Source organism: Lycorma delicatula, chromosome 1 (assembly GCF_047948215.1).
Source record: "Lycorma delicatula isolate Av1 chromosome 1, ASM4794821v1, whole genome shotgun sequence".
NCBI classification, from domain to species: domain Eukaryota; kingdom Metazoa; phylum Arthropoda; class Insecta; order Hemiptera; family Fulgoridae; genus Lycorma; species Lycorma delicatula.
The window spans coordinates 206,731,207-206,746,814 of record NC_134455.1 but is presented as its reverse complement, the minus strand read 5'-3'; the positions used below and the strand labels follow the sequence as shown (position 1 = coordinate 206,746,814).

Below are 15,608 nucleotides of genomic sequence, written 5' to 3'. Positions count from 1 at the left end.
TTTATATTGAGAGCAATTATCCACCATCAACAACAACAACTGGATTTTCCTTTACTGTTTACCAATGTCTAAGTCAAATTCAAGTTAGTTTGCAAATAATTTCTTGGTCATCCATTCTATGCTATTGGCTGCATATTTTACTAGCAGAGACCTTTTTGAAATGCCCTACAACACTACGGTTCAGTTTTTCTGTACCATTGGCAATGTAGCAAAATAATACTGTAAAATCTTTCTTTTGACTGTTTTCAACCTACACATTCCTTCCTAGTATGACATTGTTTTTTCAGTAACATCTAATTTTTTTCAGACTAACAGTTTTAGTCTGCACTGAAAATATTTTTCGGATGGTAATTTTCAATCAGATTTTTTTGATGATTTTCCTTCAATTCTTGAGCAGCATTCATATCAGCACCTTTAGCTTCCTAATGGTAGCCTAATGGCTTCCTTGGTAGCCTACCAACAATCTTCCATATTATACCATACCTCATACAGCCAGCCAGCAATTATTTGAAAATCCTACTTGTTTAACAACACTGCAAACTTTCTTGCTTTGTCTTGAAGCATGGCCCACAAATAGTAACACAACTAGATCTAACCTCTTTGAATCACTTCTCTACTGCCTCTTCCACTTCAAGACAATCCCCAAGACAAATCTTCCTACGGGGCAAATTAGTGTTCATACATTTTTAGAATTTTTTCTCATCTTTTATTATTGTTAACCCTGATGTTGGCTTCACATTGGAAGCATACACTACTTTCGATCTTTTTTATTATCTCCACTTACAATTGTATCATTAACTGCTTTCTTTTCTTCATTTCCATTGGAATAGGGCAGTAGATCAACAACTACCATAAATCTTTTATATTTTCTTTTTTATATTTCTTTTTAAATACTGTACATGAACACCATAAAATTTACTTATATTTAACACTTATGTTCACCAGCTTTAATAATGTTTATGAACCCATCTGGGCTTTAAACTGTTACTATCGATTAGCTTCGATAGATTTTATTTATAGCTGTACACTCAGTACAATCAATGCATGTAGACCAAAGAATATATCAGCAGAAGATGCTATACTTCAAACATAATTTTTTATAATGTTTCACAACAAAACACTCAGAATAAAATGGAAAATGCTATGAAAAGCAAATTGCAGAAAATCTACAACCAATAGTAGATTAAATACGAATGGAAATATAAAGACTATATTTATTTTTAATTTATAAATTTTTACTAGATAACGAAATAGACTCTAGTAATGAGTTTGTAAAAGTGAAATATAATAAAAGTGCATTACAATAAAGGAAACTAAAAGACTGCCACTTAACATGTAATTGGAAGCATTGGAATGGCTTAACACTGCACACACTACAAGAATAATTCAAAATCAAACTGAAAAAATTACCTACATTTCCACATACAACGTAAACTCACTCGTGCACACTGGTAAACTTAAAACCAATAACTGATCTAATGAACCAACATAAAATTCTCATCATGGGACTGTAGGAAATATGAAACACCGGCCAAGTTACCATGAAATCTCAAGGATATAGGCTCTACAAAGGTATACCTGGGAATAAGTGATGAAAAGTGTCCCACAGTTTGGAACAGGCTTTTTGGTTACCTCAAAATAATAACTTATGTATAAGAATTCAAGTCACAATACCCAACAAACTCAACACTCACCCTAAAAGCATCTAATAAAATCTACATCACAATAAATGCCCATGTGCATCCACTAATACTAAAAACAAAATCTCCAATACAAATAGAAAGATCTGAAACAGACTTGACCAAACCAAAAATAACACCCCAAAAATCATTTTAAACAACTAATCAGACTTCAATGCACAACTAGGCACAGAAGTAAGACACCACAACATCATTGGAAAACGGCCTGTCCAAAAGAGAACAAATGAAACAGGCAGAGACTCATCGATCTCTGCAGAAACCACAACCAACTCTAAAAATCTACATATTTTAAGAGGAAACCTAGAAACCTCAAAACCTGGAAACAGCCGGACTATACTAAAGGAGGAGAATGGCAACTAGATCATGTCTTCATGGACAAACACTACCGCAAAGAGATCTACAATGTAAAAGTCCTCTGAGGAGAAGACATAGGCTCAGATCAATATACAGTGAATTCACTGTATAATTCACTCTCCAAAGAAAGCAACAAAACAAAGTTTTTTAAAACTAAAAGAAAAGTAGGAACAACATCAACGAAGCAATAACATTGACATTAGAACATTGAAACACTGCAAATAAAACTGGCCTCAAAATACCATTTAAAGAGACAGAAATTATGCCTAAAATCAACACAATTAAAAAAGTAACTATAACTGATAATAAAGCCAAAAAACATCAATTTAAATACTTTGGAGAAATAATAATAAACAACCTGAACGAAAAAACCTCAATCCAAACAAGAACAAAAAACTAGCTAAAGCATAAAAATTATCCTTGTACACCTACAGTAAAAAATTTCTCTCTATAAATACAAAAATAAGAAACTACAATACAATTATAAAACCAGAAGACACATATGCAGCAGAAAAACTCTTCTACCTGCAAAACACTCAAGAAAACAAGTCAACAGACTCCAGAAAATCGAAAGAATTGGAAGAACCTACATTAACAAAAATTACCAGAAAGACGGGCAGGCAGTGATGGACAGTGCCTAACAAAGTCATGTACAAAGAGTTAGAACCCATTACCGATACTATGTGTAAGAGGAAACTAGGAGTTTTTGGACACATCATGAGGATGTAAGAGTTGAGACTTCCGAAACAACTGGTACAGTACAATTGATTAGAAATCTGCAACCAGGAAAGATGCAGATGATCAGATAAATAAGAGAGGATCTGAAGAAAATTGGCCTTTTACCAGAAGTCACCACAGACAAAATAAAATTAAATGAAAAAATCAAGGACAAAAAATTGCTTTATACTCATAACATGAATATTTTCAACACAAGAAAGGGCAAGAAGATTTGAATGTATGAAAAAATACTGGGAAGACAGCAAGGCCCAATCAGTTCCTTCAAAAAGACTTAGATTATAGACTGACTAAAGTGATCCCATGCGGTCATAAAAGATGAAAAAAGGGGAAACTTAACAGAGATTTAAAATTTTTACATAAAACTGAAGTCTGTTACATGAAATTTCACCCTATACTAAAAATGAATATTATTATAAAAAACAATATTGTCCCACAGATAATTTTACTATTTGTATAATTTTCCAAAATGGTTATTAAAATATATTTTCATCATATAATCCATTCTTGTATATAAAACCAATTTTGTTCTAAAAATATATGAGATGTTTGTCAATGAAATGTGAACAATTAGTTTTTTTATTAGAGAAGTTAAAAAAAAAACATTAGCAAGTTATTAGCATTTTTATGAAAAATATTTTAATGAAATTTAGACTATAAGCTAATAATTTTAGTTGCTTGGAAAGTAATGAATGAACTACCTCTACCCATTCACAGGCAGACTAAAACAGTTATTTTTTTCTACTTTCTCAAGGATTGGGCTGCAATACACAACCAGGGGGAACAAACTGGGAAAACTAAATTCAAAATAAAAAATAGAATTACAAATATTGTTTAAAAACAGATTTAATAAATAAAGTTATATTTCTTGAAAAAAGTAAAAGTATTATTGGTTTTGTTTGAAAGTGGATTGGAAGAGTAATGGAATACTATGTATTACATACTAAAGGCCAAAACCACTCTCATAACAACACTCAATAAAAATAATATACAAATACGTAAAATATACATTTTGTAAATGTAATATTAAATTTATATATTTATTTATTCATTTTTTCTAAAATCAATTCTTTTAATAATCAACCACACTCCTCTGTACCAATACAAATTAATTTATATTTAACAGATCAACCCAAGTACAGAATAATTGGAACAGGATGACTACCTTATTTCATTACCTAAGTAGAAGCGCTTTTGCGAACTTAATTTGCATCATCAACTGCATTATATTTATAAATATATATATGAACAAACATCATAAACTCGCAATACATAATGTTATATCACTTATTCATTTATATTTTATGTTAGAATTTTTTGAACTAATTAAATTTTATTAAAAACATTTAAATTTACTTTATCATACTTTAAAAGCTTATACAACAATTTAAAAAACTTCTACTTAAATCAAAAATTTTAAATTAAAACGTAAAATTGTTTAAAAATAATAAAGATTAATTAAATAAAATTGATATTACAATCAAGTTAAAAAAATTAAAATGTAAAATTTTTACACATGTAAACAGTATGACGTCAATATAAACAAAATTAAAATAAAGACAAAAATTAAAAACTTTTAAAGCAAAATTAAAATTATATGCTAGCCGTTTTACTGAATTTACTTTACTAAACAGATTGGAAGATCAACTACTGAACATTATTATCAAAATAGATAGTGGTGCTATCTACTGCAGCCTTTATAATACTGTCATCTTCATACTCTGTCTGAAGGTTGATCATATTACATTTATTCTTATGTTTATATATATATCTTTTTAAAATGTCAAAACCCTTATAGCTTCTATCCATAAGGCATTTTTTTAATTTCTAATATTTTTAAGTTGTCTGAATATCTGACATTGTGTGCTTATTTTTAATCAAATGATCTGATACATTCAAAAAACCCAGTTTACCTTTTTTATAACTTCTAAAATGTTCCATGAAACTGGTTTTAAAAGATCTAGTGGTTTACCAATATAATATAGTCACAATCATTATCATTTTATAAATACCACTCAAATTGTATACATCAGAAGTATTATTATGTTTATTACTTATTAGGTATTTTCTGATGTGGTTATTCATCTGGTATGCAGGTTTAAACTTATTATTGTCATAAATAATTGTAATGTGTTCCGACTATTTTATCAGTATATACATATTTTAAATATACATTGTCAATTTTTTGTGAGTTATTTACTGGTATTAAATTAGTGTTATTTTTAATTTTTACCATATGTTTATATTAAATATTACCTACCAATCTATTTCTTTATTTACATTATGTTTTATATAATTAATTGCTCTATTTACCATTGTACTATCATATGTGACCATGGGTGATTTGAAGCTCTGTGTATAGTGGTTTTATTTTTTATATACTGAAGTGACACACTGATTATTTTTACTAAACTCAATACTAACATCTACATAATTTATTTTTCTATTGTTATCAATTTCAAACATAAATTTTAAATCATTACAGTATGAGTTTAACTTATTCAAGATTATTAAATATTCATCATTTATCACCGGATTATAGATTACAAAAATATCATCAGCATATCTAGTCCACATTAAAATATCATGTGTACGTGTTATCCCATAAGATAGGTAGTTACCTATCTTCAAACTCCTATAAATAAACCTCAGACAATATGGATGACAAAGGAAAACCCATCGGTAGTGTATTTTTGTGGGTGTAATATTTGTTATCAAAAGTAAAATAATTTTGTTTGCATATGTTCCTTATAATAACAATGATATTTTCAATAAACAAGAAACCTTCATGATTTTGTAGTTATCTTTTCTTTAATATATTAATAGTTACGTTTATGGGATACACATTATAGATATCATAACTAACCATCCTAGTTTTATCATTTACATTTAAGAATTTTAGTTTATTTACTAACTTGTATCCATTTTTTATATTATATTTATACTCTAACTTTATTTTACTTCTGAGAATCTTATCTATTATTTTAGATATATATGTAAGGAGATTTAGATATATATTATTTTATTATATATGTAAGGAGCACTTTTAAAATGAATTAAAGGACACATAGGTATACCCTACTTGTGTAACTGTGCTAACCCAGTTAATATAGGTGTATTTGGTTCATAAGGGTAACCCACTGGCTTGGTCTAGTGGTCAACGCGTCTTCCCAAATCAGCAGATTTGGAAGTCGAGAGTTCCAGTGTTCAAGTTCTAGTCGAGTCAGTTATTTTTACATGGATTTGAATACTAGATCGTGAATACCGGTGTTATTTGGTGGTTGGGTTTCAATTAACCACACATCTCAGGAATAGTTGAAATGAGACTGTACAAGACTACACTTCATTTACACTCATATATATCATCCTCATTTATCCTCTGAAGTATTATCTGAAAGGTAATTACCGGAGACTAAACAAGAAAAAGAAGTAAGGGAAAGGGTTCATAAGGGTAGAATCTAGTAGAATATGTTAAATTATTTTTATAATTAAAAATGCTACAAAATTCCGTTATTAAACTTTTAAGTAATTCTCAAAATTTTTTTAGTAGGATCATTTATTTGTTTTAGTTCATTATCTATTTATACATTGTTTCATTAAATTTTTTTTATTTATCAGAATACATGTTGACTGGTGTATTAGTTTAGTCAGATTTTAAAATAATACTATTATTATAAATTAATTTATTTTTTAGATTGTAGATTATTTTTTTATTATTATTAATAAAGGGTTTGTAATTTATATTTCCTCGTTTGGAATAAATAACTTTATTACTCTTAGTATTCCATAAAACATATTTATCATTAGTGTTTGCTTTATTTATATTTACTTCAGAATACACTATATTCTTAATAATGTCGTTCTTATCATTTTTTGTTAGATTAAACTTATACACATTAGCTGCAATGAATTGTTCATCCTTATTAAGTTCCATATTTGTTAAATTCACCATATCAATACGTTTATCAGGAAAAGAACTCGATTTTGCAAGCATTTATTCTATTTGTAACTTATTTTATTATTTCTTTTATTTCTTTCACTTTTACAGAATTAATAATTAATGGAGTAATCCTAATACTAATTACAATATTACTTAACTTAATCATACTTAATTTAACATTGTTTTATAATACAATTTAATATTTATTACTTAACTTAACTTAATTATACTTAATTTATATTATTTGTAAAAGATGAAAGATTAGGTGTCCACAAGGGTCTTGCCCGTTTTGTGGCACCATCCCTTTTCTATTAATCTTTTTTTTAGTTTGAGTAAGGGGAAAAGTAAACAGTTTTATCTTATATAGGAGGATTAGTTTTGGTTCAATTCATGATTTACTCTGGTGGAAACTTATCTTTTCTGCAGTTAAGTATAGAGAAGATCAATCGTCGCCAAATATTTATGTTTACTAATAAACCTTTCATCCAGTGCTACCCGTTAAGTTATATATGTAAAAAATCTATTAGTATATTAAGACCAATAGTATAAAGGATTATAATTAATTAATTATATATGTAATCATAAATCATGTAATTACATGGAACACACTTTCAGCATCATCAATATTAATTAGCCATCGTCTTGGTAGCTTTAAGAAAGTGTTTAGGTTCCTACTGGTCTTTATATAATTAGGAAGTATGTTATACAATCTAGGAGCAGTACTTGAAAAGAACTTCATATAACTCGTTTTATTTGCTCTGGGGACATATGCATTCCTTTTACTTCTAAGTTCGTACTCGGTTATCATACTATCTCTATGACCACTTCTGATAAAGAAAATTTTCATTACTTTATAAACATATAAATAACGTAGCGGTAATATAGACAATTCCCTAAATATTGGCAAAGAATGATCCGTAGTTCTTTTTTTACTTATCATTCTAACGAATCTTTTTTGGATTTTGATTATGGAATCTAAATTTGTAACATAAGTTCCTCCCCAACAGCTGATGCCGTAGTCTAGTCGACTATGCACAGTAGCAAAATAAAGTTTTTTCATGGTTATTTTTGGGGATAGTTTGTTTAAAAAAGAAAATATCCTAAGATAGCTTAAAAGTTTTTGCTTTAATAGCGCAATATGATTCTTCCAGGTTAGACCACTATCTAACACAATATAATTATTATCTACTAATAAATTTTCTTGTAGTGAAATAACCTAAATCCATACTATTATTATATTTATTAGAATCATAACTATGGTCATTATTACACTTGCAACTGTTACCATTTCTTATTTAACTATTAATTTTATTATCTTTAACCTTTCCCTTATATACCTCAATACTGTCTCTGATTATATTATATGCATAATCAAATATAAGGTTACCCAGAACTTTTACCAAATATAAATGTGCACTGTATAATTCATTATTTATTAAACTTTTTTTAAAATATGCATATTTAATTTCTTGTTGTATTCTACATTTTGTTTAGTTATATTGATGTCATAGTGTTCACATATGTAAAAACTTTTAATTAAATATGTTAAATTAAAATAATATCACACACACACACACCCACAAATTAACTTGAGATTGCATAATTTGTTGATTATGTTGCGATTAACTAGTCATAAATATCAGTAATAGATCCTAGCTAGAAATTGAACCTCAGACCTAGTGTAGCGGGCAAATATACTGTTATCTGCATAAACAAAACAATCACATCTAACAAATACTCTAATCTATCAAATCTAATCTAATCAAATTACTATATTATTACAGAAATAATTTTTAATATTTATGAATTAATATCAAACAACATGAATCACAGAGAAGAAAATAATGCAAAACCACTTCATTGTTCAATTTTTACTAGTATGCCTTACATGGGATACTGTTGTTAATGAGGAAGGCTAATCCATTCAAAAGAAGTTTGTTTTAGGTAATGTCTAAAACTTTTGTTATTTCCATTGGAATATGTAATGTCTATAACTGTTGCTGTTATAGCCTAATAAATAACACTTTGTAAGATCTTTATTCACAAAATCTTAATATAAGCTTTAACATTAACCAGCCATAAAATGGTCATCATGCTGCTTTTAATTTTCAGTAAGGATCTAATAAATAAACAGATCTTAAAAATTAAATATCATTCTTTCTGACTGCACTTATTTGATCACTCTTATTATTTTTTTAGAGGGTTTTATAGAAATAAAAGTAAGAAAAATTGTTGGTAACAATATTAAAGGCAATAATTGCATACTTTTATATAAATAAGTAATAACTTACTTGAGAGAACTTAGTTTTATCAGCAAAAGTGAGCTGCCAGAGATTTAAAGTTCCATTAGAATGTTTTGTAACCATCGAAAGAGTTGGTGAAGGTGGTGCAGAAAGAATATCATTGAAAGAACCCCCAGTTCCCCCAACACCACTACTATGTCCTGATTCACCAGCTGAAGAACCATTACCGGTTGTTGTCTGACCAGTTTTACCTTCAGTAGCTTCTTCTCCTGTTTCCCTGTTTAATTCATCATCAGCATCCTCTTCCATTACACTAGGTAGTGGTGTAGTAGGCTCTCCCCCGGCATCACTACCTGGTCCAGCTGTAACCACAATAAAAAGATGTACTAATAATAAATTATGTGATTATCAAGTATTGATTTAAAATTTGAAATTATTTTTTGAGCTTTTAAAACAGTAAAACAATCATTATTCAACAAATATTATATTTTGTTAAGTTGTGGAAAAAAACAAAAGAAAGACTGTTTTCAGATATCTGATTCCAATTACCTACCTTACTTGGGCATAACTCACAAAATTTATACTGGATTGTCAAAGTTTGTAGCATCACTCATCATAGTGTTTTAATGAAACTTTTCTTTTTCTCCTTTACCTTACAAGTAAAAATACATATACATACATACATATAGATAAATAAAATAAAATTAAATTAAATAAATTTATTGAAGTCTGAGAGGAGTATAAAGAGCTCCTTCTTGGATAACAGAAAAAACAGATTTAACATGAAATTTTTAACCATTATAAAATGAAAACATTTAACAACAATAACATTAATTGTGAAGTAAAATACTAATACATCAAGAAATTAAAAACTCCCAGTTTAAAACTGTTTTGTCTTTGCCCAGGATTCGACGAATCTTCCTGGGCAACTTAAATTTAAGACGCAAGACAGCATAATGCATCCATTCCACAAGGATGTGGTGTATAGTCAAGCGGCAGTTACATCGTAGATATTGGTACATTTACTGCTGACATCAGATACCCATGGGTGTCTTATCTGCATCGGCAGAGGACCACTTCATTTCGGTGAATTTGCCTGTGGAAGGAGTCCCATGGCAACACAGTATCTTTGATATGTTCATGTTTGTTGTCTACTGTAGCAATTCAGTCGTTTTGTCACTTGGTGCGAAGAGTGAGTGTTACACAGTTATTAAAGTCGGATGCAGTAACATGAATAATGAAAGATGGTTGACTATAAGTGTCTTTAGCAGTGGAATCTGCACGTTCATTACCCGGAATCCCCATGTGACTAGGGGTCCAGCAAAAACTCACTTCTGTGTTGCGATGGTTCAACTCAACAATTGCATGGTAAATTTCAGTGATGGTAGGATGTCTCGAATAAAAATTTTCTAAGACTTAGAAAGCACTACACGAGTCACTACAAATAAGGATACAATGGTACTTAGGGTTAATGATATTCAAAGCCTTATTTATAGTGTATAGTTCAACAGTAAAGACACTTGAAATACCAGGTAGATCAAACATATAGGTTCTGTCATTAACAATAAATGCGCATTTATCAAAACAGAACTTTGTTCTGTTGTTTTTTTATTGTATAACGTGAGGTCAAACATAAAATTTATAAGGTTGATTGCCCATAGAAGATATGAAGATGGATATGTTAGAAAAATAGAAGGTGTGTTAACATTTACAAGGTGCAATAAACACTGGGTACGAACACCTACAGATGCAGTATAATGTGGATGGTCCTCATACCTTCATAAATTAGGATTCCCAAGAACTGCGTCAAAAGCTGGGTAATTTGGCTGTCCTTTAAGACAGGCAAAATAAGATGCTAAAACCTGGCCTCATCTATTCCAAAGTGATGGCTCATTGCAGTCAACAACAATACTTACGACAGGGCTTGATCTAAAGGCACCTGTAGCAAGCCAAAGGAAAGCATGATGTACAGCACCCAGCATTTTAAGCATGGTATTACGCCATTGAAGAGTAGGCGACACAATCATAATCTAAATGGGAACAAACAAGAGTAATAAAAACGCAATGTACATGACCAATTGGCTCCCCAATTGGTGTTGCTATGGACCAGCAGCATATCTAAAAGTATGGGAAATTTTGTTTTAATTTTTTGATGTGTATGAACCACGTAAGGTGGCTATCAAAAAATAAACCTAAAAATCTGACATCAAGGGAGATAGCAATTAACTCTCTGCTGTGTTGAGAAAGACTTGCAGAATAAAAGGGTCCTGCAGGCTAGAAAAACTACACATTTTGTTTTTTCAGATGAGAAGGTAAAGCTGGTAACCTTGGACCAAGCTTCAAGACGAGAATATAGTGTTCTGTAGTAGTCTCTCTGCTGTGGCTATTGAATAGGAGATAATATACACAACAAATAAAGAACATGAAACAGGTGGCTGCACACATTTAGTAATACTGTTGATGGCTATAGAAAATAAGGTGGCACTTAATATACTTCCTTGATGTACTCCATTCTCCAAGATGACGCTACCTGACAGAGAATCTACAACAGGAACACGGAAAGTTTGGTTATTTAAGAAACCCTTAATAAAAGCAAGCGTATTGCCCTTGACTCCCAATTCTTTGAGGAATTACCATATGGCCAGGTCGTGTCGTACACCTTTCTGATATCAAAGAAGATAGCGATGAGGTACTGGTGAAGTACAAAAGCGTTTTGAATAGCAGTTTCCAATGACACTAAATGGTCATTGGAGATAAAAGGCGATGTTTCTTCAAAGCCTGCGATTCATCATTCTCTCCATTATTTACATAAAATGCTTGCCAAGGAGATAGGGCGATAGCTTGAAGGGTTTGCTTTGTCTTTACCAAGTTTAAGTACTGGTATGACAATGGCTTCTGATCAGATGGATGGGAAGACTTGACCAGAGAATAAACCATTATAAATGTTCAATAGGTGTTGTAACACTGAATTAGGAAGGTGTGACAGCAGGAGATGAATGTTGTCTGGGTGAAGGGAGGTGTCACATGAATTTTTAAATGCGTGTGAACTCGTTGAATGTGAATGGAGCATTTAACTCACTGACCAAATCACCAATGTTTAATGATAATACTTCCATCTGTATATTGTACCTCTGAAATTCATTACTGTATGATGAAGTGAGAGACACCAAGCAGAAAGCATCTGCTAAGGCACCACTGCAGAAGATGATGAAAGGAGTTCTTCTTTATGAATAAGCTTGAGATTGTTTCGGTGATCTGCAAACTGTACGGATCTTTTTCGACACAGTAGATGTGGGAGTAGTGTCCATGTATTTTGTCCATGAATTCCTCTTAGTGTCTAAGTATACTCTATGACATACTCTAGCACTACGGTACAAATTTAGATGTTCAGTTGTAGACCTGTAGTTAAATTTGCATAGTGCCTGCCATTGTTTGCTAATAGAGTTTTGGCAATCATCATTCCACCAAGGAAGACAAGGACGTCTACGGTTTTCTGATATTTATGGGATATACCTATTAGCATTCTCAAGTATCAGGGATGCAAAAGAGGTAAGTTGATCAAGAATGTCTGCATGATCATCATACTGTGATGGGAAGGGTTTATGGTAACTGTTCCAATCTGCTTTTTCAGCAACCTATCTCTGTGGCTCTTTTTTCACCTCACACTTGACACCAAAAGCAATAATAATTGGCTTTTGGTCACTGCCGTGAAGATCGTCACAAACAGACCAATTAAGATGAGGGAGTAAACTTGGTGATCATAAGGAGAGGTTGATGTTGGACAATGTACCATATGATAAGGGCATGACTGTGTGTGACCCATCATTCAGTAGATAAAGGTCAAAATCTTGACTGTTTATCATAATTCCTCAAGAGGAGCAGAAAGAAGAGCCCCAGGAAATATGGTGGGCATTAAAGTCTTCTACTATTAACGACGGTGATGAGATTTGACATACCTAGAGCACTGAACTCAGAGTTTGGTGAGAGATACAAATTGCAGATATGCAATTTGAAGGGGATAGAGACCTTCACAACAACAGGCTACAACAGCTACCCAGGAATGAGGGTAGCTAGTGATATCCTTGTAGCAGACACCTCCATTCCGCATGAAAATAGCAACTCCAACATTTTCTTTACTGTCTGTGGGACAGTCCTATCTCTCACAGAAATAGTCTCCGAGTGTTTCTACATCTTGTTGTAGAATATGCATTTCTTGGAAGCACATTATTAGTGGGTCTTGTATATGCATCAATACTCTAACATCTTTAATTGTGGGACCAAATACCTCTAACATTCCATTGAATAGCGTTCACAAGTAAAGGTAGTTATAGCAATAGAACTGCAGGCAAATATCTAAAAAAAATAGTTGTAGGCGATCCAGTTTTTCTTTTGTATTTTTGATATTAAAGAAATCCAATGTGGTAGGGTCAGGCAGTTTCTCAACCATATCCTCCAGTAAATGAAAATGAAGTGATGAAGGAGGAGATTTTGAAGAATGGAAAGTCGCTGATGACATCCCAGAGGGGGTGGTTGTGTGGGCTCCCATAACAGGAAGCTTATTAGATGGCTTAGTGTCAGTTGTGTCTATTCCTGCCCATATAGGTAAAACTTTGGAGACAGTAAATTTCAGAGAGATCCCACTGTTGTTTCACTAACTGCGACTAACGACTTTTTGTTTGTCTTAGTCAGCTCTGAAATAGTGGCTGTAAGTGAAGCAACTTGATCACATAGCATCAGGACAAGTTTTTTTAGCTCACTGCTGGATCCGCACTGCTGATTACATAAATTTTTAGGAGCTTGTTTTGATGTAGCGGTGGCAAAAGATCTCTTTGTGCAGCTGGAAAAGATAGCCACTGCTTGGTAGAGATGCTGAGAAATGCCTTTTCTTCTTTAAAAATTGGGCAATCTCGGGAGTGAGCTGTATGTGAACCACTGCAGTTCGCACACTTTTCACCTTCTTGGCAGTTAAGTGTCATTGTGGCACACAGAGCACAGATCTCTGTTTTCGAGCAAGATGTTGTACTGGTACCATATCATTGGCATTTGAACAATGTTGTGGGTTAAGAATCAAAGGTCGTACTCGAACTGAAAGATAACTAACTTTTATTTTTTCCAGTGGTACTGGAAGATTGAAAGTCAAAATAAGAGAAGGTGGTGGTTCTTCCATTCCCCTCTGCCGTTTCATTATACACTTCATTTCTACTACATCTTGGGGATGAAACTCATCAGCTACTTCAGTGATAAACATATCCAAACAGTCTCAGCAAAAAATTACACCCTGGCTCATACTTAGTTTTATGGCATTCCAAACATATATATATATATATATATATATATATATATACACCCAAATATTCCAAACACATATATATATATATATATATTACCCATATTACAGAGACAAATCGACTCTGTTTGAAATTAAATGTTTAAATCAGAATCTATCCATCTCGTGATTTTCTGATTTTCTTTGGGTAACCACTTGAGCCTGTTATAACTTCGTTTATCAAGAAAGGCAAAACCTTATGGAGGGAACCACCTTCCTGATTATTTCAGAGAACAACAAATCAAATATTTTTATAATTAAGAATTAATGCATCAAATTTAATGCACTATCTTCTGCATGACTATTATCCTCTTCAGACAATGCTAAATGAGACCTCTTCACAAGACTAACATCATCATGTGAGTTATTTGTGGACAAGTAATTTTGGTCCCACGAGTACTGGCAATGTAATGGACCACTCAACACTCCAGCAGAGTGCATGCGTACTGGAGCTAGAGCTTAATACAACTAGGTTTGCCCAGGTGTCATCGTTCGAGACTCACTACATACAGCCATTCACTCACTGGCATGATAGTTTCCACCTTGAGTAATGGTTGTGTTTCATAAGGTGCAATGCCACCAAGTGTAAGTGAAAGAGAAAATAGTGTACACAGTAGATCTGAAAAGATCCTGAACTAAATTTCTGCAGTCGATACAAGAAGTGCCATCTCTCGGACAACCAAAGAACTATGTAGTACGATGTCTGACGAGTGTGTGTACAAAATTTCATCACGTTTCATCACTCCAGTCTCGAATTATATTTGGCCATGTACGTTGTGTTAATGTGACCTTGAACAACCTCATCTTACCCTTTGGACCACAGCAGAAAAGCTAAACATTGAGTACGTACAATTCTATCTTAAAAAATGAATTGCCAAAAGGTGTCCTCTCGTTTCATTCCACACTTCTTGATTGAAGAACAAAAACAGGTGCTTCTTTCTTGTGCTCAAGACTTCATTGAAACTGTTACAGCAACCCGAATTTTTTGCAAACAATTGTAACAGGGAATGAAAGCTAGCTGGTGCTTCATGTATGATCTGCAAACTAAGCATCAATCCTCTGCTTGGTTGAGTCCTGGAACACAAAGACCAGTGAAAGTCAGGCAGCAAAAATCAAGAATGAAAATGATGTTGACTGCATTCTTCGACTCCAAGGGCCTGATTCATCATAAATTTGTTTCAACCAATCAAACCATGAATTCTAAATTCTATTTGGAAGTAATGAAATGCCTGATGCATCACATTCATCGAATCCAGCCTGAATACTGGGATCCGGGCAGTTGGACTCTCTTACAAGACAATGCTCCAGCA

The 15,608-nt window shown here is 32.1% G+C and overlaps 1 protein-coding gene across 5 annotated transcripts in view; it reads right to left on the bottom strand.

Annotated features, from left to right (window-relative positions):
• Rbcn-3A (rabconnectin-3 alpha) overlaps window positions 1-15,608 on the bottom strand; it is a 518,724-nt gene that overhangs the window by 429,107 nt on the left and 74,009 nt on the right. For all 5 annotated transcript variants that reach the window (XM_075371055.1, XM_075371080.1, XM_075371085.1 and 2 more), the window contains exon 13: window positions 9,021-9,334. In XM_075371055.1, the coding sequence (XP_075227170.1) occupies window positions 9,021-9,334 (314 nt within the window). The remainder of the gene's footprint in view (window positions 1-9,020; window positions 9,335-15,608) is intronic.